The 25,274-nt window shown below is 41.4% G+C and overlaps 1 protein-coding gene across 1 annotated transcript in view; it reads left to right on the plus strand.

The window, feature by feature from the left end:
* The window catches only part of LOC120856578 (cytochrome P450 2J2-like), a 46,909-nt gene that overhangs the window by 5,750 nt on the left and 15,885 nt on the right, over window positions 1–25,274 (plus strand). The window contains 2 exon segments of the mRNA XM_040231936.1: window positions 21,405–21,504; window positions 21,795–21,904. Coding sequence (XP_040087870.1) covers window positions 21,405–21,504; window positions 21,795–21,904 — 210 coding nt within the window.

Raw genomic sequence — 25,274 nt, forward strand, 5'->3', positions numbered from 1 at the left:
TGCTGTAGGACACTGTTTAGCAGGTATCTGGACTGATTCTGATTAGATCTTCTGTGTCTTTCTTCCTCTGGTTCTCTGCCACCTTTGCTCACTTGGACAAGTCACTTCCTAACATGAAAGCCGATATGAGATGCAGGAAAACCTTTCAGTCTTCCCGTCTACAAAAGCTTCATGTTTTCTGTTACAGTATAAAGTTTCAGTTGTTTTAAGTATTATTTTTGTTTTGTTTTAAGTATTATAATCATTCTTTGTTGTGGTTATTGAGAGCTGTTACATATAGTTCCAATTATAGATTTTATTTGCAAGCAAGTTATCTCATTTAATACTTAGAGCAATTGAATTATTAACAGTTAAAAAGGACAGGGATCAGAGTCTCCTTTCTCAGTGTAAGGAAATTAGAGTTAAAAGAAAGTTATTTCTCATCCAAGGTAATGTGCCCAAGGAATTGGCAGAAAATGGCCTAATACTAAAGTTTTCTTTTGTTTTAATTTTTATTGAAGTGTAGTTGATATATAATGTTATGTTCATTTTGGATGTACAGAAAAGTGATTCAGTTATACACACATATATACCCTTTATCTGGGTTATTACAAAATATTGAGTATAGGTCCCTGTACTATACAGCAGGTCCTTGTTATGTATCAATTTCTAACAGAGTATTCTAAAACAATAAGAATGTAACTCATTTTCCCATTCAAAAGCCCTCCATTTTACCATTCACCAAGTTCATATCATATGTATCAATTATTATTTAAAGTCACTGAGGTTTCCAACTTTTTAAATGTAGCAATATAATCAGCTCAGTTCAGTTCAGTCGCTCAGTCGTGTCCGACTCTTTGCAACCCCATGAATCGCAGCACGCCAGGCCTCCCTGTCCATCACCAACTCCCGGAGTTCACCCAGACTCACATCCATCGAGTCCGTGATGCCATCCAGCCATCTCATCCTCTGTCGTCCCCTTCTCCTCCTGCCGCCAATCCCTCCAAGCATCAGAGTCTTTTCCAATGAGTCAACTCTTCGCAGGAGGTGGCCAAAGTACTGGAGTTTCAGCTTTAGCATCATTCCTTCCAAAGAAATCCCAGGGCTGATCTTCAGAGTGGACTGGTTGGATCTCCTTGCAGTCCAAGGGACTCTCAAGAGTCTTCTCCAACACCACAGTTCAAAAGCATCAATTCTTCAGCACTCAGCCTTCTTCACAGTCCAACTCTCACATCCATACATGACCACTGGAAAAACCATAGACTTGACTAGACGGACCTTAGTCGGCAAAGTAGTGTCTCTGCTTTTGAACATGCTGTCTAGGTTGCTCATATAATAGGTGTGCATTATTGCTCACAAGTCTACAGTTGAGCTGGGAGCTCCATTGATTTTAGCTGTGCTCTCTTTGGATGGAATGTCAGTTGACTGAGGCTGATCTAGGCTGACCTCAGCCGGGACAATGGGGCTCTTTTCCAAGTTTCCTCTCCAGGAAAATAGCCCAGCTGGTGTACATCTGGAAGATAGGACCCCGTGAGGAAGAAAAGCACACAGTGCTTCCTAAGGGTCAGGCTTGGAATAGGTAACCATCACTCCCACTGCTTTCTGGGCCCGTGCAGGTCATACTGTGAGCCCCAGTCCAAGGAAAAGGGAAAATAGCACAATTTTTATGGGAAGAGCTATGGAATCACATTGCGAATGATGTGGATTCAGGGAGAGGGGGGAGATTGGAGCCAGTGTTGAAATCAGTTGATCTCCCTGTCTGTCTTTCTGCGTGAAATTCAGAGAAGGCAAGCAACTTGGGGATGCTCTCAGTCATGACAGAATGAGGCCTAGCTAAACAGAACAGCAAATAGAAACTCCAAACTCCACTGAGTCACAGTGTCAACGCCCCTGTCAGGTTTTTTCCTACCACACTCCCATCTTTGGAGCACAATTGCTTTCCTTCATTTTTGATCCAGTACTTTGTAAAGAAAGGTTACTTGAAGGAATGGTATGTATATAGCTCCTTCCCTTTCCTTAGAAAAAACAGTCAAGTATGGGATTAGGACATATGCACAGTCAGGGCCTATGACAAACGTAGTATTGCAAACTTATATTTTCTTTTCTTCATTTCAGTTTTTCCCTTTTTATCCAACAAAGCAGCAGACAGCTTCACGAAAGGCAAGAGGTTGACTCCTCATTTTTTTTTTTTTAAAGTCACTGGATCATAGCAACAAGATTTGAAAGATCTTTTTTTAAAAAACTCTCGGTCAATTCTCTAGTTCTTAGAGAGGTAATTGATGTGTTTGCTAGTGATGGCCAGTTACTGGAAGCACCAAGGAGAAGTTCCATGTTTCATATAATCCAGAATGAAGCCTTGAAATAAGCTAGCCCTGCTTTTCATGATTTTAAGATCAAATTCTCATCTCCTGTCTTACTGGTATCCTGCCAGCCACATAACATAGTTAGGAGAGACGTTATTTCTCCAGTTTGATGAATGAGAACGGTTTTGTTCGGTGAGAATAAGCCATTTAGTTATAGCCCAGAGCTGGTCCAGTACTCCAACACTGGCTCCTGACTCTGTGACCCCAGTTTCGTCACAATATCTGGACTCTCCTAGAACTGGGGGTATTTCCAATGCAGCGGGTTTGGTGCCATTTGAACAAATTTCCTCATTTGCTGCAATGTCAACCAATTTTCTCAGTTTTATATTAGTAACTGGTAAAGAGGTCAGAATGAGAGGAACATAGATAATGAGACTTGTGCTGCTGGGAAATACAGGCATAGAATTATATAAAATGGCATAATTCTGAAACATATTTCAATTTATTAAACACTTTTATAGATATTCTTTAATTCTATTTCTCAACACTGGTTACACACAGAGGACAAAATAGAGACAGACTACATTAACTATTTTTCAAAAATATGTCATTACATGGAGAAATACAAAAGCAGCACCCAGAATTAAATACAGAGAGTAATCCCAGTGATGGTGTGTAGGAGAATCTTTACAGAGACAGTGAGGAAATATGTCAAATGTTAACAAAGGTTTTCTCTGTATTCGTGGATTATAAGTATCTTTTATTATCTTTATAATTTTCACAATTTTTTCCACATTTGCTTTGAACATGTATTAATTAGGGAGAAACCAAGTAATTATAAAACACCCACAAGAGATGGTGGTAGAGCCCAGTGTGGGGTGTTGTAGCCCAAGTTAGGGAGGAGGGCACCATGAAGGGGAGGGGTTTGGGGAAGCCTGGACTAGGTGACTCACAGGTGGGATTAGATGGGGTCAGCCCTGCACGGGTCACCCTGGCAGGGAGATTCCCAGTCATGAAGGAGGGAAATGTGATGCAGAGAAGATTCCTTGTACCTGAGAAGCTTTGATCTGATGTTCACTTTCTTATACTTCTCAACAGTTTTCTTTTAAAGATTGAGAAAAATTATCTTTGACAAAGGAGGCAAGAATATACAATGGAGTAAAGACAATCTCTTTAACAAGTGGTGCTGAGAAAACTGGTCAACCACTTGTAAAAGAATGAAACTAGATCACTTTCTAACATCATACACAAAAATAAACTCAAAATGGATTAAAGATCTAAACGTAAGACCAAAAACTATAAAACTCCTAGAGGAGAACATAGGCAAAATACTCTCCAATATACATCACAGCAGGATCCTCTATGACCCACCTCCCAGAATACTGGAAATAAAAGCAAAAATAAACAAATGGGACCTAATTAAAATTAAAAGCTTCTGCACAACAAAGGAAACTGTAAGCAAGGTGAAAAGACAGCCTTCGGAATGGGAGAAACTAATATCAAATGAAGCAACTGACAAACAACTAATCTCAAAAATATACAAGCAACTCCTACAGCTCAATTCTAGAAAAATAAATGACCCAATCAAGAAATGGGCCAAAGAACTAAATAGACATTTCTCCAAAGAAAACATACAGATGGCTAACAAACACATGAAAAGATGCTCAACATCACTCATTATAAGAGAAATGCAAATCAAAACCACAATGAGGTACCATTTCATGCCAGTCAGAATGGCTGCGATCCAAAAGTCTACAAGCAATAAATGCTGGAGAGGGTGTGGAGAAAAGGGAACCCTCTTTCATTGTTGGTGGGAATGCAAACTAGTACAGCCACTATGGAGAACAGTGTGGAGATTCCTTAAAAAACTGGAAATAGAGCTGCTTTATGGCCCAGCAATCTCATTGCTGGGCATACACACAGAGGAAACCAGAATTGAAAGAGAAACGTGTACCCCAATGTACATCACAGCACTGTTTATAATAGCCAGGACATTGAAGCAACCTAGATGTCCATCAGCAGATGAATGGATAAGAAAGCTGTGGTACATATATACAACAGAGTATTACTCAGCCATTAAAAAGAATACATTTGAATCAGTTCTAATGATGGATGAAACTGGAGCCGATTATACAGAGTGAAGTAAGCTAGAAAGAAAAACACCAATACAGTATACTAATGCATATATATGGAATTTAGAAAGATGGTAATGATAACCCTGTATGCAAGACAGCAAAAGAGACACAGATGTATAGAACAGTCTTTGGACTCTGTGGGAGAAGGAGAGGGTGGAATGATTTGGGAGAATGGCACTGAAACACGTATAATATCATATAAGAAATGAATTGCCAGTCTAGGTTTGATGCAGGATACAGGATGCTTGGGGCTGGTGCACTGGGATGACCCAGAGGGATGGTATGGGGAGGGAGGTGGGAGGGGGATTCAGGATTGGGAACACGTGTACACCCATGGTGGATTCATGTTGATGTATGACAAAACCAATACAATATTGTAAAGTAAAAAAAAAAAAGAAAGAAAGAAAGAAAGAAAGAAAATTATAATAACTACCAAAAAAATGAAGATTGAGAAAAATTAAAACAGAATTCTGCTTTTCTTTTTGTCTCTTTTTATAATTATCGCTTGCTAATGGATTTTTGAAAGACTTTAGACTAGATGTCATTTGTAGGTCAACCCAACCCCTCTCTTGTTCTGTCCACAGCCTGTACCTTCTTCACCCTGTGCCTCAGCAGCCTAACCCCTGAAACAATGTAGTGTGTGATTGTGTATTTAGGTCACTGGGCTTAGGTTAACCCAGGTGGTTGTGATCAAATAAGTCGAGTACATAAAGGCCCAGGACTGGGCAGACACTCCCTTTGCTCAGGATTTGCAAGAAGAGGTAGAAGGTTTCACTCCTTGCTTTTACAGACACCACCTGAACAGGTAACTCATATTTTTGTCTTTCAGGGAAGTGGGTGTGCCTTGGAGAACAACTGACCAGAACTGGCCTGACAACAAGGAGCTGAGCCTGAAGTTCAGAGTGAAACTGACCCTCGCCCCAGTCAGCCACTGGCTCTGTGCTGTTCCTCGGGCCAGAGACGTCGGGGGGAGGAGGGGAAGGAAAGCAGGAAGGATGGGCCTGTTCCTCCCCCCTCCCACCCACCCAAGGCTCAGAAGTGAGGGGCCAGCATCCAGTGCCTCTAGGACAGGTCATAGGAACTGGACTCAGAGGAAACTGAATTCAAACCCCAGCTTTACCGTCTCCAGTGGGGCCTTGAACAAATCAATTATATTGTGAGTGATTTCATTTTCATCCAGAGGATTTAAAGTGGACAATGATTCCATCTCTAAAGGGAAAAATGCTGTAAAGATCAGAGGAAATAATGGGCTTTAAGTGGCTTGGAAGTCATAAAGCACATCATGAAAGTCACAGCTGTGATCTGCCTCCTTCCTGCTTCCTTCCTTACACAGGGATTTGCTTCTGGCCTGTTGTGATGGCCTGGGTCACCCTGCCTGCTTGTGTGCTCAATCGTGTCTTTGTGACTCCATGGACTGTAGGCCACCAGGCTCCTCTGTCCTTGGGATTTTCCAGGCAAGAATACTGGAGTGGGTTGCCATTTACTTCTCCAGGGGATCTTTCCAACCCAGGGTTCAAACCAGCATCTCCTGTACTGTCAAGATGATTTTTTACCACTGGGCCACAAAGTGGTGCCCATTAGTGGATAAGAGTTAGAAATTGGGCCCTGGGGCAGCAGGGAGGTCACCCAGAAAGGCCCTCACACATGATATCACTGGGCAGGCTTATTCTGCTTCTGCCTCAGACTGACCCCTGGGAAGTCAGAGGGCAGGTAGATTCTGATTGATAGGCACAGTTTTATGGAGAAGTGGTTTTCTGGTTTATCTAAGGAAACACTACATTGGTCTCAGATATCACAGCCAAGAAGAATGTCACCACATTTAACTGAACATGGAAAGCCAGTTTGGGGGAAACAGATATGGAAATATTTTCTGTCTTTGAGGTAAGTTCTTACCTTAAATCCTCTCTCATGCATTTATTCCCAACCCCCATACTGGTGCTAACAACACGGTGGGTGTGATCTTTTCTTGAAAATTGATTGTCAGTTTTTTATTGACAAGTATTAAGCTGGTAGGCTCCAGCCCATGGCGTCACAAAGAGTCGGACACAACTGAGTGACTAACACACACACACACACACACTATTCTCAGCCTAAACACAACTGACGAGCATTGGTAGAGTATCGAATTAAACAGATGCAGGAATCGTGCTCACCCCTCCTGTGGGGTCACTGAGGGGAGAAAATGGCACCAACTAGAGGGCCAGTTCCCACCGAGTCCCTGGGGTTCGGATACCAACCCAAGTAGACATACAATGAAATCTGACAAACTGTACTAAACCTTGTAGAAAGCCTTTTTTCCTAAGACTGTTAAAATTAAAGGATTTAAATAGCTCAGAATGAACGGGGCCATGAGGACATGGGGCTTTTCCTTTTTGTCGCTTGTTAATCAGAGAAAAGCTAAATCACTGGGCAGCATTAGAAAGAGAGACAGAAGGAGGGGTAGAGAGCAAGAGAAACAGAGGGAGAGAATCTGACTGAAGGTAGCCTGAGTCTGTCAGAGCCAACTGAAAGTCCAGGAGGAATGGTGGTGCTTCCTAAACTGCATGGGGAGGATTTGCACTAGAGTAGAAAGTGAGAGCCCCAGCTGCTACCCAAATGCACTTTCTTTGTAATCTCCTGGAGAGCTGCATCTCTGGAAAGCACCACAAAAGAGACTTCGAGATCCAAAGGAATCAAACAGAACTTGAATTTCCCAAACATGTGAGACCTTGTATTCCACTCTTGTTTACCCCAATCAGGTCATCTCCCTAGTAGACTGAGAATTGCCCGAAATGCTTTTCATCATGTGCTCGGTCTCCTAAACTGGAAGATACATAGTTTTGTTGAGACGTCTCTGAGATCCCTTCCTGCTCTGCTGCACATTTTGCATGACTCTAGAAGGACAAGCCTTTACCAACTCCCTGTGGAATCAGTGGAAAACCCATCGACAGTCATCCTGCGGAATAGATGAAGTGACACCCAGACCCAAATAGAAAAAAGGAAAGAAAGTGAAGTCTTTCAGTCATGTCCGACTCTTGGCAACCCCATGGACTGTAGCCTACCAGGCTCCTCTGTCCATGGGATTTTGTGTCCATTGCCTCTGTCCAGGCAATAGTACTGGAGTGGATTGCCATTTCCTTCTCTAGGGGATCTTCCCAACCCAGGGATCGAATCCGGGTCTCCCACATTGTAGACAGAGGCTTTATCATCTGAGCAACATAGAGTATGACCACTATTTACCAGGAAGCTTAGGGACCCAGGATGGGGTGCAGCTGAACTTTCTGGCCATGTAAAATGTCTCTTTTTTCTTCAAAGCTCATTCAGTTCAGTTCAGTCACTCAGTCATGTCCAACTCTTGGCGACCCCATGAATCGGAGCACGCCAGGCCTCCCTGTCCATCACCAACTCCCAGAGTCTACCAAAACCCATGTCCGTCGAGTCGGTGATGCCATCCAGCTATCTCATCTTCTGTCATCCCCTTCTCCACCTGCCCCCAATCCTTCCCAGCATTAGGGTCTTTTCCAATGAGTCAACTCTTCACATTGGAGAAGGCAATGGCAACCCACTCCAGTACTCTTGCCCGGAAAATCCCATGGACGGAGGAGCCTGGTAGGCTGCAGTCCATGGGGTCGCTAAGAGTCAGACACCATTGAGTGACTTCACTTTCACTTTTCACTTTCAAGCATTGGAGAAGGAAATGGCAACCCACTCCAGTGTTCTTCCCTGGAGAATCCAAAGGATGGTGGACCCTGGTGGGTTGCCGTCTATGTGGTCTCACAGAGTCAGACACTACTGAAGTGACTTAGCAGCAGCAGCAGCAGCAGCAGCAGCAGCAGCAGCAGCAATTCTTCACATGACGTGGCAAAAGTACTGGATTTTCAGCTTCAGCATCAGTCCTTCCAATGAACACCCAGGACTGATCTCCTTTAGGATGGACTGGTTGGATCTCCTTGCAGTACAGGGGACTCTCAAGAGTCTTCTCCAACACCACAGTTCAAAAGCATCAATTCTTTGGCACTCTGCTTTCTTCACCATCCAACTCTCAAATCCATACATGACTACTGGAAAAACCATAGCCTTGACTAGACAGACCCTTTGTTGGCAAAGTAATGTCTCTGCTTTTAAATATACTATCCAGGTTGGTCATAAATTTCCTTCCAAGGAGTAAGCGTCTTTTAATTTCATGGCTGCAGTCACCATCTGCAGTGATTTTGGAGCCCCCCAAAATAAAGTCTGACACTGTTTCCACTGTTTCGCCATCTATTTGCCATGAAGTGATGGGACCAGATGCCATGATCTTCGTTTTCTGAATGTTCAGCTTTAAGCCAACTTTTTCACTCTCCACTTTCACTTTCATCAAGAAGCTCTTTAGTTCTTCTTGACTTTCTGCCATAAGGGTGGTGTCATCTGCATATCTGAGGTTATTGATATTTCTCCCAACAATCTTGATTCAAGCTTGTGCTTCTTCCAGCCCAGTGTTTCTCATGATGTACTCTGCATATAAGTTAAATAAGCAGGATGACAATATACAGCCTTGACGTACTCCTTTTCCTATTTGGAACCAGTCTGTTGTTCCATGTCCAGTTCTAACTGTTGCTTCCTGACCTGCATATGGGTTTCTCAGGAGACAGGTCAGATGGTCTGGTAATCCCAACTTTTCCAGAATTTTCCACAGTTTATTGTGATCCACACAGTCAAAGGCTTTGGCATAGTCAATAAAGCAGAAATAGATGTTTTCCTGGAACTCTCTTGCTTTTCCCATGATCCAGCAGATGTTGGCAATTTGATCTCTGGTTCCTCTGCCTTTTCTAAAACCAGCTTGAACATCTGGAAATTCACGGTTCACGTATTGCTGAAGCCTGGCTTGGAGAATTTTGAACATTACTTTACTAGCGTGTGAGATGCAATTGTGTGGTAGTTCGAGCATTTTTGGCATTGCCTTTCTTTGGGATTGGAATGAAAACCGACCTTTTCCAGTCCTGTGGCCACTGCTGAGTTTTCCAAATTTGCTGGCATATTGAATGCAGCACTTTCACAGCATCAATTTTCAGGATTTGAACTAGCTCAACTGTAATTCCATCACCTCCACTAGCTTTGTTTGTAGTGATGCTTTCTAAGGCCCACCTGCCTTCACATTCCAGGATGTCTGGCTCTAGATGAGTGACCACACCATCGTGATTATCTGAGTCATGAAGATCTCTTTTGTATCGTTCTTCTTTGTATTCTTGCCACCTCTTCTTAATATCTTCTGCTTCTGTTATGTCCCTACCATTTCTGTCATTCATCAAACCCATCTTTGCATGAAATGTTCCCGTGGTATCTCTAATTTTCTTGAAGAGATTTCTAGTCTTTCCCATTCTGTTGTTTTCCTCTATTTCTTTGCATTGATCTCTGAGGAAGGCTTTTTTTTTTTTTTTTAATCTCTCCTTTGCTATTCTTTGGAACTCTGCATTCAGATGGGAATATCTTTCCTTTTCTCCTTTGCTTTTCATTTCTCTTCTTTTCACAGCTATTTGTAAGCCCTCCTCAGACAGCCATTTTGCTTTCTTGCATTTCTTTTCCATGGGGAATGGTCTTAATCCTTGTCTCCTGTACAATGTCATGAACCTCTGTCCATAGTTCAGCAGGCACTCTGTCTATCAGATCTAGTGCAAAGCTCATTAAGAGATTGTAAAATATGAACTCTCAACCTGTAAAAGCATCACACAAGGGTTGTTTTCGGCACTCTTGTAACTCCCTTATTCATCATCTATTTTGGAACCTCCAGGTCCCCTTTCCCTATTTCTTTGTGTCTGTGTCTGATACATATTGTGGCAGCATATGACGTGCTCTGTGACATGCGGATGAGACATATTTTCCTGAAAAGCACCCTGGGCTGTGAATATTCCCTCACTGCTATCAGCATTAGAGACACCGACATGCACGGGCTTCTGTGTTATTTAAAGTTACGCTGGATGTTAGCCTCTTACAAGTAGATGAAGAGCAGGGCACTCAGGATACCTGAGTGGTATAGAAATGTGTTCAGGTCAGGCATGACTGGAGGACGTGCACAAGGGAGGGGTCCAGTAGAGGAGCCACTTCCCAGGCCCCTGTGTGTTTACAGACAGGAGGTGGGAGCTGGCAGATGACTAAGAAACAAGAATGGCTTCCTGGATGTTTCCATGTTAGACCTGGGAACTCAGAGTCTACCTGCACATCAAGATCTTCTCTCCGTGATCTAACTTAAGCCTGCTTATTCAAAGCAACCAAGAAAAAAGGACAAGGGCACTGAAGATGAGGGACACTGGTCCATATCAATCATCCCAAATTCCAATCTATATTTTCTGTTCTTAGGAAGATGAAACTTGTGTTTCAAATTTCTTCCCGTTTCTTATAAGGGAGTCAAGTCATTGCCTACAGTAGGTGTATATATTTTTACTTAACATATGAAATATTTAGATATATATGCTTGCATGCTCACTTGCTCAGTCATGTCCAACAGTCTGCAACCTCATGGACTGTAGCCTGCCAGGCTTCTCTGTCCATGGGTTTCTACAGGCAAGAATACTGGAGTATACTCCAGTATTCCTCCTACAGGGTGTCTTCCCGACTCAGGGGTTGAACCTGCCTTTCCTGTGTCTCCTGCATTGGCAGGCAGATTCTACATCATTGAGCCAACCAGGAAGCCCTTTTTATACATATCAGTTCAGTTCAGTCACTCAGTCATATCTGACTCCTTGTGACCCCATGGACTCCAGCATGCCAGGCCTCCCTGTCCATCACCAACTCCCAGAGCTTGCCCAAAGATGCCCATCAAGTTGGTGATGCCATCCAACCATCTCATCCTCTGTCATCTCTTTCTTCTTCTGTCTTCAATCTTTCTCAGCATCAGGGTCTTTTCTAATGAGTCAGTCTTCATATAAGGTGGCCAAAAATTAGAGCTTCAGCTTCAGTATCAGTCCTTCCAATGAATAGTCAGGACTGATTTCCTTTAGGATTGACTGGTATGATCTCCTTGCAGTCTAAGGGACTCTAAAGAGTCTTCTCCAACGCTAAAGTTCAAAAGCATCAATTCTTCAGCTCTCAGGTTTTTTTTATGGTCTAGCTTTCACATCCATACATGGTTACTGGAAATATCATAGCTTTGACTATATAGACCTCTATCAGGAAAATAATGTCTCTTCTTTTTAATATGCTGTCTAGCTATGTCATAGCTTTTCTTCCAAGGAGGAAGCTTCTTAATTTCATGGCTGAAGTCACCATCTGCAGTGATTTTGGAGCCCAAAAAAGAAAGTCTGTCACTGTTTCCATTGTTTCCCCATCTATTTGCCATGAAGTGATGGGATCAGATGCTATGATCTTTGTCTTTTGAATGTTGATTTTGAAGCCAGCTTTTTCACTCTGCTCTTCCACTTTCACAAGAGGCTCCTTATTTCCTCTTAACTTTCTGCAATAAGGGTGGTGTCATCTGCATATCTGAGATTATTGATGTTTCTCCTGGCAATCTTGACTCCAGCTTGTGCTTCCTCCAGCCCAGCGTTTCTCATGATGTCCTCTGCATACAAGTTAAATAAGCAGCATGACAATATACAGCCTTAACAAACTCCTTCCCAATTTGGAACCAGTGTGTTGTTCCATGTCCAGTTCTGTTGCTTCTTGACCACCATACAGATTTCTCAGAAGGTAGGTAAGGTGGTCTGGTATTCCCTTCTCTTGAAGAATTTTCCAGTTTGTTGTAATTCACACAGAGGTTTTCAGTTCAGTTCAGTTCAGTTCAGTTGCTTGGTTGTGTTGCTCAGTTGATTTATTCATGTCAATCTATGCCAAAACCAATACAGAATTGTAAAGTAAAAATTAAAAATAAATAAATTAATTAATTAAAAAAAATTTTTTTAAATAATCTCTATACTGTTTTCCAGTTTGCTTACCTACCAACAGTGTTCAAGAGTTCCCTATTTTCCACGTACCCTCTGATACTTAATATCTTTTGTCTTTTAGATAATAGCCATTCTAACAAGAATGAAAGGATAGCTCATTGTCATCTTCATTTGCATTTCCCTAATGATAAGTAATGTTGAGCACTAGTTGGTACCCTATCTCATAGCTGCTGACTGGAAAAGGTCAGTTTTCATTCCAATCCCAAAGAAAGACAATGCAAAAGAATGCTCAAATTACCGCACAATTGCACCCATCTCACATGCTAGTAAAGTAATGCTCAAACTTCCAGATGTTCAAGCTGGTTTTAGAAAAGGCAGAGGAACCAGAGATCAAATTGCCAACATCCTCTGGATCATTGAAAAAGTGAGACAGTTCAAGAAAAACGTCCACTTCTGCTTTATTGACTATGCCAAAGCCTTTGACTGTGTGGATCACAATAAACTATGGAAAATTCTGAAAGAGATGGGAATACCAGACCACCTGCCTCTTGAGAAACCTATATACAGGTCAGGAAGCAACAGTTAAAACTGGACATGGAACAACAGACTGGTTCCAAATAGGGAAAGGAGTAAGTCAAGGCTGTATATTGTCACCCTGCTTATTTAACTTATATGCAGAGTACATCATGAGAAACACTGGGCTGGAAGGAACACAAGCTGGAATCAAGATTGCCGGGAGAAATATCAATCACCTCAGATATGCAGATGATACCACCCTTATGGCAAAAAGTGAAGAGGAACTAAAAAGCCTCTTGATGAAAGTGAAAGTGGAGAGTGAAAAAGTTGGCTTAAAGCTCAACATTCAGAAAACGAAGATCATGGCATCTGGCCCCATCACTTTATGGGAAATAGATGGGGAAACAGTGGAAACAGTGAGACTTTCTTTTGGGGGGGCTCGAAAATCACTGCAGATGGTGACTGCAGCCATGAAATTAAAAGATGCTTACTCCTTGGAAGAAAAGTTATGACCAACCTAGATAGTATATTCAAAAGCAGAGACATTACTTTGCCAACAAAGTCTGTCTAGTCAAGGCTATGGTTTTTCCCGTGGTCATGTATGGATGTGAGAGTTGGACTGTGAAGACAGCTAAGCACCGAAGAATTGATGCTTTTAAACTGTGGTGTTGGAGAAGACTCTTGAGAGTCCCTTGGACTGCTAGGAGATCCAACCAGTCCATTCTAAAGGAGATCAGCCCTGGGTTTTCTTTGGAAGGAATGATGCTAAAGCTGAAACTCCAATACTTTGGCCACCTCATGCGAAGAGTTGACTCATTGGAAAAGACTGATGCTGGGAGGGATTGGGGACAGGTGGAAAGGGGGACCACAGAGGATGAGATGGCTGGATGGCATCACCAACTCAATGGACGTGAGTCTGAGTGAACTCTGGGAGTTGGTGATAGACAGGGAGGCCTGGCATGCTGAGATTTATGGGGTTACAAAGAGTCGGACATGACTGAGTGACTGAATTGAACTGATAGACCATTTTCTTTTAAGTCATAGTTGAAAATAATTAACAAAGTTCTTTGAGTAAAAAGACCCAGGTTTCTATTTTGACTGTGTCTATTCTGCCTTTGTAAGCTTTGACAAAAACACTTCTCTCTTTTGGACCAACTGTAAAAGAAGAAGAATTTCACTTCATAGAGAAAGTTGCAAGAATTAAATTAGATTAAGGGAAACATTCTGAAATATATTATCTGATATCTACTTTGCTTTCAGTAAAAGTTGGGAATCTTATCCATGCTAATCAGTCTCCTCTGGACACATTCCAGTGGAAGTTCTTAACCACAGTTATCTGAACAGCTACTCTGAAAGAAATATGGCATGAAGTTCCTCAAGTTTTCAAAAGTACATTTTCCGGTAAGTATGAATTTTTCTTAATTTTAATGAACTTTTAAAATTCTAACTTAGTCTTGTTTCATAGAACATACATTTGTTGTACTGAAAATCAGTGACAAGTGCTCAAGTTCATCTAGATATTTTCCTGTTATCTTCTAGACGTTTTATAGGTTTGAGTTTTACATTTAGGCCTGTGATCCATTTTGTGAAAAGTGTAAGTTCTGTGTCTAGACTGATTTTTTGCATTGGGATGTCCAGTTGTTCCAGCTGGCTTCATGGGCTGAATTAGGAAGTATTTTGCATGCTTTGATTTTTCTGGAAGAGATTGTAGAGGCTCGCTATAATTTCCTTCTTAAATTATGTGTTTGGTAGGATACATCTGTGAAAACTTCTGGATCTGGTGCTTTCTCTTTTGAAACATTACTAATTATTTATACTATTTCTTTAATAGATACAGGCCTATTCTCCTTGTGTGAGTTCTTGTAGACTGTGTGTTTCAATGAATTGGCCCATTTCATCTAGGTTATCAAATTTGTGGGCATAGAGTTGTTCATAATATTGCTTTCTTATAATGTCCATGAGATTAGTAGTGATGATGCTTGTTCATTTATGATAGTAATTTACACCATTTCTCTCTTTTTCTGTTAACTTGCTGAGATGTTTGCCAATATTTTTAATCTTTTTTAAAAAAACCTTTTGGTTTTGTTCATTATCTGTATTGTTTTCCTATTTTCAATTTCATTCATTGCTGCTGTAATTTTTATTATTTATTTCTTGTGCTTTCTTTAGAATTGATATTTTCTTCTTTTGCCAGAATCATGAGGTAAAAGCTTTTACCTCTATTCTACCTATTATTTTCAACATTTCTTCTTTTCTAATATATGTATTCAATGGTATACATTCCAAGTGCTTCTTAAAAGCACTGATTTCACTACATCCACACATTTTGACAAGTTATATTTCCATTTGTTTACAGGTGTTTTTATTTTTTCTTTGAGATTTCTTCTTTGAGCCATGATTATTTATAAGTGAGGTGTTCAATATCCAAGGAGCTTGTAGTTTTCTACCTACTATTCTTTTATTGTTTTCTATAGCTCCATTTTGTTATTGGGCTTCTGATAGCTCAGTTGGTCAAGAATCCACCTGCAATGCAGGAGATCCCAGTTCAATTCCTGGGTTGGGAAGATCCCCTGGAGAAGAGAAAGGCTACCCACTCCAGTATTCTGGCCTGGAGAATTCCATCAACTGTATAGTCTATGGGGTCACAAAGAGTAGGACACGACTGAGCCACTTTTACTTTCACTTGGGCTTCCCCTGTGGCTCAACTGGTAAAGAATCCACCTGCAATGTGGGAGACCTGGGTTCGATCCCTGTGTTGGGAAGATACCCTGCAAAAGGGAACGGCTACCCACTCCAGTACTCTGGCCTGGAGAATTCCATGGACTCTATAGTCCATGGGGTCGCAAAGAGTCAGATACGACTGAAAGAGTTTCACTTTCACTTTTGTTTTGTTATGAAGGCATAATTTGTGTGATTTCTATATTAATATATGATAAAGAGTGTTTTATAAGAATGTGGTCCATCTTGATGACTGTTTCTCATGAACTTGAGAATAATGTGTATACTGCTCTTGTTGCCTGAGGAGTTCTATAAATGTCAACTAGATCCAGATAATGGTCTATGGCTCAACTTGTCCTTGCCGATTTTCCTCCTCTTGGTTCTGTCCTTTAACGGCAGAGGATTACTTATGTAAGCCTGGATTGCTGCAATTCATGGGATCGCAAAGAGTCAGGCACAACTTAGTGACTGAACAACAATATTTCGGTCTCTAATTATTAGTTGGCCAAAAAGTTCCTTTGTGTTTTAAGTAAAAATAAAGGACATATTTTTCATTTTCACCAAGAAGTTTATTGAACAACATATTCACCATTTTGTTCCATTACCTGAGTTTCGGGTTCAATGTCAGTCTTTCCAATGAACACTCAAGATTGATTTCCTTTAGGATGGACTGGTTGGATCTCTTTGCAGTCCAAGGACTCTCAAGAGTCTTCTCCAACACAACAGTTCAAAAGCATCAATTCTACAGTGCTCAGCTTTCTTTATAGTCCATCTCTCACATCCATACATGACTATTAGAAAAAACATAGCCTTGACTAGACGGACCTTTGTTGACAAAGTAATGTCTCTGCTTTTTAACATGCTATCTAGGTTGGTCATAACTTTCCTTCCAAGGAGTAAGCGTCTTTTAATTTCATGGCTGCAATTACCATCTGCAGTGATTTGGGAGCTCAAAAACATAAAGTCAGCCACTGTTTCCACTGTTTTCCCATCTATTTGCCATGAAGTGACAGGAACGAATGCCATGATCTTAGTTTTCTGAGCCAACTTTTTCACTCTCCTCTTTCACTTTTATCAAGAGTCTCTTTAGTTCTTCTTCACTTTCTGCCATAAGGGTGGTGTCATCTGCATATCTGAGGTTATTGATACTTCTCCCAGCAATCTTGATTCCAGCTTGTGCTTTATCCAGCCCAGCATTTCTCATGATGTACTCTGCATATAAGTTAAATAAACAGGGTAACAATAGATAGCCTTGACGTACTCCTTTCCTGATTTGGAACCAGTCTGTTGTTCCATATCCAGTTCTAACTGTTGCTTTCTGACCTGCATGTAGGTTTCTCAAGAAGCAGGGCAGGGGTCTGGTATTCCCATCTCTTTCAGAATTTTTCCACAGTTTCTTGTGATCCACACAGTCAAAGGCTTTTGCATAGTCAATATAGCAGAAGTAGATATTTTTCTGGAACTCTCTTGCTTTTTTGATGATCCAATGGATGTTGGCAATTTGATCTCTGGTTTCTCTGCCTTTTCTAAAACCAGCTTGAATATCTGGAAGTTCACAGTTCATGTATTGCTGAAGCCTGGCTTGGAGAATTTTGAGCATTACTTTACTAGCATGTGAGATGAGTGCAATTGTGTGGTAGTTTGAGCATTCTTTGGCATTGCCTTTCTTTGGAATTGGAATGAAAACTGACTTTTTCCAGTCCTGTGGCCACTGCTGAGTTTTCCAAATTTGCTGGCATATTGAGTGTAGAAAACCCTAAAGATGCCACACACACACACACACACACACACACACACAAACTTAGTAATAATAAATGAATTCTGAAAAGTTGCAGGATATGAAATCAACCTACAAAGATCATTTGTGTTTCTGTTCATTGACAACAGCCATCTGAAATGAGTCTTGGTGTTTTTATGGACTCTGCCAGTTTAACTAGTTTGTTTAGAATATTAATATTTAATGTGGTTATTGATACAGACTATTATCTACCATAGTCATTATTGTTTTCTATTCGATTTTTGTTTCTTTTTGTCTTTAACTCTTTTTCTCTCTCCCCTAGTTCTGAGAATTTTTTATAATTCCATTTTCTCTTCTGTCTTAGCATATAAATTATATTTCTTTTTTAAACCTTCAGTGGTTGCCTTACAGCATACATTTCCAACTGATTCAAATACCCATCTTCAACTAGTACTACACTGTTTGATTGGTAGTACAAGTACCTTGTAACAGAATTTTCCTAATTCCTCCCTTCTGTCCTTTCCAACACTGCATCATTCGTATCACTTATCTCTAAGCTAGAATCATTAAATACATTATTGCTATTTCTATTTTGAATAAACTCTTATCCATCAGATCAATTTAGAAAAATAAAATAATAGACAATACATCTTAATGGATTAGTATATAGAATTTTAAAGCTAAGATGCTAAACCTGTACCTTTCTTTGAGAACTGTGTTGTTTAGTTTCCAAGTATTGGAAGCTTTTCTTGTTTTCTTTCTGTTCGTGATTTATAGTTGGAGTTCATTTAGAGTCACAGAATATATATTGTATGATTTTCAACTTTGAACAAATATGTAAAGGTTGGTTTTATGACCCATGACAGATACTTGAAAAATATGTCTTCTGCTGTTGTTGTTTGGAGTATTCTGTACTGTGTCAGACCTTAAGAAATGAGTGTATCATTCAGTGTTTCTGTCTCCTGTTGACTTCTTATCTACTAATTCTATCAATTACTAGGAGTGGCTTATAAGTCTGGTCAGTCTGGTCAGTTTGGGTCATTTTACTTTGTATATTTGACATCTCTTTTATTTGGCACATGCACATTAAAATTGCTGTGTCATCTTGGTGAACTGGCTCTTAATTATTAGATAACCTCCCTGTTTATCCCTGATGATTTCCTTTGCCTGAACTCTACCTGATATAGTATAGCTAAGCGCCTCTCTTTTGATTAGTATTTGCATAGCATATGCTTCTCCAGTCTTTCATTTTTAACCTACTTATATGACTATATTTGAAATGAGTTCTTATATATAACATATAGGTGGGTTATTTTTTTCATTCTGCCAATCTCTCTTTTATTGGTGAACTTAGATCCTTTATATTTAGCACAATTTCTTATGTGTCAACAGTTAAGTCTGACATTTTATTATTTATATTCTATTTTTCACTTTGTTTTCTATTTCTCATTTCTGGTCTTTCTGTGAGTCACTTAAATATTTTGTAAGAACCCCATTTTAATGTATCTGTAGTGTTTTTTAGTACATCTCTTTGCATTCTGCTTTAAGTGCTTCCTGTGAAGCTTACAGTCTATGCATATATAGCTTGTTACGTCGTCTAGTGTTGTTTCCATTTTGGGCTGAGAAAACTGACTGAAAACTGTCAAGTGATTTGTGTAAGATATTCAAAATTGATAATGGCCAAACAAGGACTTGACTCCTACCCCCAGTCTCTACTTATGTTGCCTGACACTTCTTGAGATAGTTAGCAGATAATTGATTTATTCAGAGTTTCACTTATCCAATAGATATTTATGAGGTGCTTATCATACGACAGGCATAGTACAAGAGAGTATATGATGAAATGTGTGGTATAAATTTATGGTAACCAAATGAGGTGTTAGGTGGGTTCACTGTGAATGAGAAGCCATGGGGATAATCTCTGTAGAATGTTGGAATGAATTTGCTTGAACTTGAAAGAACTGTGAGGCAAGTGGCTATATGGAGTAAAGTGGACAGTAGATTTTTACACGGGGAGGTAACATGAGCTAAAACAAAGTGAGAAGGCAGTGAAGAAACTGGTTGATATGTTTGACATAAGTGGAACCTTCCTTATTTCCCCCATTTCTGAAACATTCTCTACCATAACTGTATGGCTTATTATAGGAACATATATGTGAATAAGGAAAAAATCTAACTGGACTAAGGATGGGAAGTGATATATAAGGAGGATAAATGTATTATGAGGATATAAATTAGGCTACTTGTAATAGAAAGATCCCAAAATACAGTGGTGTGAAAATATTGAAATTTATTTCTCTAAACAAATAAGCTGAGATATGGGCAGGAAGACCAGGATAGCAAGGCTGCTTTGCTCCACAAGTCCTTGTCCTAATTGCTCAGTTGTGTCCGACTCTTTGCAACCCCATGGACTGTAGCCTACCAGGCTCCTCTGTCCATGGGATTTTCCAGGCAATAATACTGGAGTGGATTGCCATTTCCTTCTCCAGGGGATCTTCCCAACCCAGGGATCGAATCCAGATCTCCCACATTGTAGACAGAGGCTTTACCGTCTGAGCCACCAGGGAAGAACAAGGTTATCCAAATACTCAGTGCTTCTATCTTGCCGCTCTGGTCCCACACCCCTCAACATGTGTGAGTTCTGTACCATGAAAAGGGGAAAGTGGGAGGTGGTGAGAAGCAGCTTTCCTTTAAGGACACGACCCAGAAGATGCACACATCAACACTACTCACGTCCCATTGGAAGTTAATTGGAAAGTAATGTGGCCAGTTTATCCTTAGGGAGTTCCATCACTCAGCAGAAAAGAGGGATAATATGCTTTCTCCATGCTTTCATTTAAGGATGAGACATACAGAGTGGGTTAGAGCTCTACTTTATGCCCACCAACCTGGCACTAAATCTCTGTGCTTCATGTTCTGAAAACTAGGAATACATTATAGGGTGTTATAGGAACCAAACAAGTTTGTGAATATCAGTTTACCCCAGGGTAAACTAGCACATAGCCAGTGCTTACTTCTATATCTACCCTCCTCCTCTTTTCTTCAAAAATGTATAGTAACCAACTCAAGGAAAAACCAATTGTTGATTATAAATGTGGCATCACTTGTCTGACCTGACTGCCTCATGGACTTCATTCATCCACTCTCTAGCCACTTTCCCTCCATTTCTTTGTCAATACCTTATTAGAATTTTTTGCTGAAATGCACTCCCAAATATATCAATAAAAATAAATAATTTTCTTATTCTTTGTATTATGGTTGCCATCACCAGAATCCTAAAGATGGGAATTTGTAATAGCTCTCATTTTATTCATTTGGAAACTGAGACAGAAGAAAGTCCTATCTGTCCCTTTGAACAAGGGCTTCCACATCCCTTTGCACACAGAGTCCATTCATTCCACAGAGGCTCCAGTGGCTCTCTGCCAGGGACCCGGGAACAAAGTGACTTTCACATTGCTGTTCTCATTCTTCCTCACAGAAACTTCTTTGGAGGGAAGGGAACACACAATGCTGCTTGTGGGACTTTTGTTCCCTGTCTAGGCATCGAACCTGGGTCCTCAGCAGTGAAGGCCTGAGTCCTGATGTCCTGACCACTGAACCACCAGGGAATTCCCCCTTACATAAAGTTTGAAGGAAGAACAGTTTTCTACCTTTTATAGGTGGGAAGGTGAGGCTTATAAAAAAACGAAGTAGCTTTTCTAAGTGCTCACAGCTAGTCAACCACAGAGTTAAGATTTCCACATGTCTCCACAGCTAGTGTACTCCCCTCCATAATTCCTCTAATGAAATTTCTGTCACCTACAGCCTGCTGAGTAAGGGGACATTCTCTCCTAGTTTAGTAGATTTGATTTACTAGGAAGTCCCTGTTCCCTACCCCAGAATTCACTAACATATCTCTGCCTTCTCTGGTGAGTCACATGGACTTGAGGTTAGAGACCTTGTTTATTTTTTCTTTTTGCCTTATTTTCAGGACACATGTGCTCACCCAATTCAAGTACATTGAACATATGAATGAGTGTGTATAATGAATGTCTATGTCCTATAGTGTAGTCTAGTTAAGAGCAGAAAAAAAAATGGAAACAAGTAGACATATTTGCAACAGTTCAAGGTACACAGACAGACTAACACATACTCCCCTCAATACAAGCCTCCTGCCAGCTCCACACACCCTCCATTCCAGGATTCAGAGACATATGTCTATTCAACTGTGGCTCTTCTATTTTTCAGTTCGTGAAGAAATATGGAAATGATTTTAGCATCAATTTTGGTACATTCCGTTCCATTCTTATAACTGCTGCTGCTGCTGCTAAGTCGCATCAGTCGTGTCCAAGCCTGTGCGACCCCATAGTCGGCAGCCCACCAGGCTCCTCCATCCTGGGATTCTCCAGGCAAGAACACTGGAGTGGGTTGCCATTTCCTTCTCCAATGCATGAAAGTGAAAAGTGAAAGTGAAGTCGCTAGTCGTGTCCAACTCTTAGGGACCCCATGGACTATATATAGCCTACCAGGCTCCTCCATCCATGGGATTCTCCAGGCAAAAGTACTGGAGTAGGATGCCATTGCCTTCTCTGGTTCTTATAACTGGATTGCCCTTAATCAAAGAAGCCCTTGTCCACCAAGACCAAAACTTTGCCAACCGCCCCTCGATCCCTATTGAAAAACGTATCTGTAACAATAAAGGTAAGTTTCTTGAACAATGTATGTCTGATATTCCTATAGTCCATGAAAGGGTCTCCCATAATCCCAAGGACCAGGCTCATCATATTCCTGCCCCCCTGTTTTTTCAAATGTTTCACTTTGAAACATTTAATCTATTAACTCTACATCCATTCACTCCATGATAGCTAGATGTACCTAGTGCTAGGCACCAATGACAGAACAGTAAAGAGAACATACAAAATCCTTGATTGTTCTATAACTTACATACTATTAAGAAAAACAGTGTAAATTACACTAATAATTTAAGGCCTCAGTGTTATGAAGATAAGAGCAGGGTTCACTTATTACGGGTATCTAATGGGCTTGATGCTCTCCTGCAACACCTACCGTCTTACTTAGGTTTGGGCATGGGGTATCTCTCCACGGCTGCTCCAGCAAAGCACAGCCGCTGCTCCTTACCTTGGACGAGGGGTATCTCCTTACCGCCGCCATTCCTGACCTTCAACATGGGATAGCTCTGCTAGGCCTTCCTGCACCTGCGCAGCCACCGCTCCCCGGGTTGCTCCTCCCGGCCGCGGGCCCTGACCTCGGGCATGAGTGGCTCCTCCCAGCTGGCACCCCTGGCCTCGGGCTCGGCGTGGCTCCTCAGGGTCACCGCCCCTGGCCTCAGGCGAGAGGTGGCTTCTCCCGGCTGCCCCTGACCTCGGACGCGGGGTGTCTCTTCTGGGCCGCCACTGGCCTCGGACGCGGGGTAGCTCCTCCCGGCCGCCGCCCCTGACTTCGGACGTGATGTGTCTCCTCCTGTCCGCCACTGACCTCGGACTCAGGGTAGCTCCTCTTGGCCGTTCCTGTGCCGTTGCAGCCTGGCACTCTAGGCCACTGCCCCTGACCTCGGACGTGGGGTAGCTCCTCGCGGCCGCCTGTGCTTAGTGTGCCGGCCGGAAAAGGAGGGAGGCAAAAAGCAAAGGAGAAAAGGAAAGACAAGCATCTGAATGCAGAGTTCCAAAGAATAGCAAGAAGAGATAAGAAAGCCTTCTTCAGCGATCAATGCAAAGAAATCGAGGAAAACAACAGAATGGGAAAGACTGGAGATCTCTTCAAGAAAATTAGCCATACCAAGGGAACATTTCATGCAAAGATGGGCTCGATAAAAGACAGAAATGGTATGGACCTAACAGAAGCAGAAGATATTAACAAGAGGTGGCAAGAATACACAGAAGAACTGTACAAAAAAGATCTTCACCACCCAGATAATCATGATGATGTGATCACTCATCTAGAGCCAGATATCCTGGAATGTGAAGTCAAGTGGGCCTTAGAAAGCATCACTATGAACAAAGCTAGTGGAGGTGATGGAATTCCAGTTGAGCTACTTCAAATCCTGAAAGATGAAGTGGAAGTGCTGCACTCAATATGCCAGGAAATTTGTAAAACTCAGCAGCGGCCACAGGTCTGGAAAAGGTCAGTTTTCATTCCAATCCCAAAGAAAGGCAATGCCAAAGAATGCTCAAACTACCGCACAATTGCACTCATCTCACATCCTAGTAAAGTAATGCTCAAAATTCTCCAAGCCAGGCTTCAGCAATACGTGAACCGTGAACTCCCTGATGTTCAAGCTGGTTTTAGAAAAGGCAGAGGAACCAGAGATCAAATTGCCAACATCTGCTGGATCATCAAAAAAGCAAGAGAGTTCCAGAAAAATATCTATTTCTGCTTTATTGACTATGCCAAAGCCTTTGACTGTGTGGATCACAAGAAACTGTGGAAAATTCTGAAAGCGATGGGAATACCAGACCACCTAACCTGCCTCTTGAGAAATCTGTATGCAGGTGAGGAAGCACCAGTTAGAACTGGACATGGAACAACAGACTGGTTCGAAATAGGGAAAGGAGTATGTCAAGACTGTATATTATCACCCTGTTTATTTAACTTGTATGCAGAGTACATCATGAGAAATGCTGGACTGGAAGAAACACAAGCTGGAATGAAGATTGCCAGGAGAAATATCAATAACCTCAGATATGCAGATGACACCACCCTTATGGCAGAAAGTGAAGAGGAACTAAAAAGCCTCTTGGTGAAAGAGGAGAATGAAAAAATTGGCTTAAAGCTCAACATTCAGAAAACGAAGATCATGGCATCCGGTCCCATCACTTCATGACAAATAGATGGGGAAAGAGTGGAAACAGTGTCAAACTTTATTTTGGGGGGCTCCAAAATCACTGCAGATGGTGATTGCAGCCATGAAATTAAAAGACGCTTACTCCTTGGAAGAAAAGTTATGACCAACCTAGATAGCATATTCAAAAGCAGAGACATTACTTTGCTGACTAAGGTCCATCTAGTCAAGGCTATGGTTTTTCCTGTGGTCATATATGGATGTGAGAGTTGGACTGTGAAGAAAGCTGAGCACCGAAGAATTGATGCTTTTGAACTGTGGTGTTGGAGAAGACTCTTGAGAGTTCCTTGGACTGTAAGGAGATCCAACCAGCCCATCCTATAGGAGATCAGTCCTGGGTGTTCATTGGAAGGACTGATGCTAAAGCTGAAACTCCAGTACTTTGGCCACCTGATGTGAAGAGTTGACTCATTGGAAAAGACTCTGATGCTGGGAGGGATTGGGGACAGGAGGAGAAGGGGACAACAGAGAATGAGATGGCTGGATGGTATCACCGACTCAATGAACATGAGTTTGGGTAGACTCCGGGAGTTGGTGATGGACAGGGAGGCCTGGTGTGCTGCAGTTTGGGAATCACAGAGTCGGATACGACTGAATGACTGAACTGAACTGAATCTAATCCTGAGACTCAGGAAAAACTTACATAAGTAAATGACATTTAATAAAGTGATGAAGAAATGCAACAGAGGGGATAAAATGTAAAAGTTTCCAAGATGGGAAGATGGACAGTGAACTGAGGAATTGAAAGGTGGCCAGTGCAGGAAGCACAGGGATTAAATGGAGATAATTAAAGGAAGATGAAGCTGCTGAGTTTGGCCAGAAATAGGTCATGCAAGTTCTTTTTAAGGATGTTACTTTTTATCCTAATAACAATGGAGGTTCTGAATGGTTTAACTAGAGAAAGGAATCATCATATTTATATGGTACATTTTAAAGACTTCTCTAAACTTCAGTGTCAAGAATGGAATAAAGGAAGTAGGAAACCATTTCAGCCTTTTAGACTAGAAGAGGTGCTGGCCTAGAAGAGGGAAGTGGCAGGAAATGTCAGTCCAGTAGGTTAGAGCAGGAGAGTGACTGTGAAGATATATGAATTTAAGCTACTCAGGAGGCAACTCCAATAGGACATGATGACCTAGAGAGAGGGAGAATGAGGTGCTGAGGTAACACCCAAGTGGGTAGATAAAGGAAGGAAGGGAGATGTGGAGGGGGCAA

Source organism: Oryx dammah, unplaced genomic scaffold (genome assembly GCF_014754425.2).
Source record: "Oryx dammah isolate SB20612 unplaced genomic scaffold, SCBI_Odam_1.1 HiC_scaffold_28, whole genome shotgun sequence".
Classification (NCBI taxonomy): Eukaryota; Metazoa; Chordata; class Mammalia; order Artiodactyla; family Bovidae; genus Oryx; species Oryx dammah.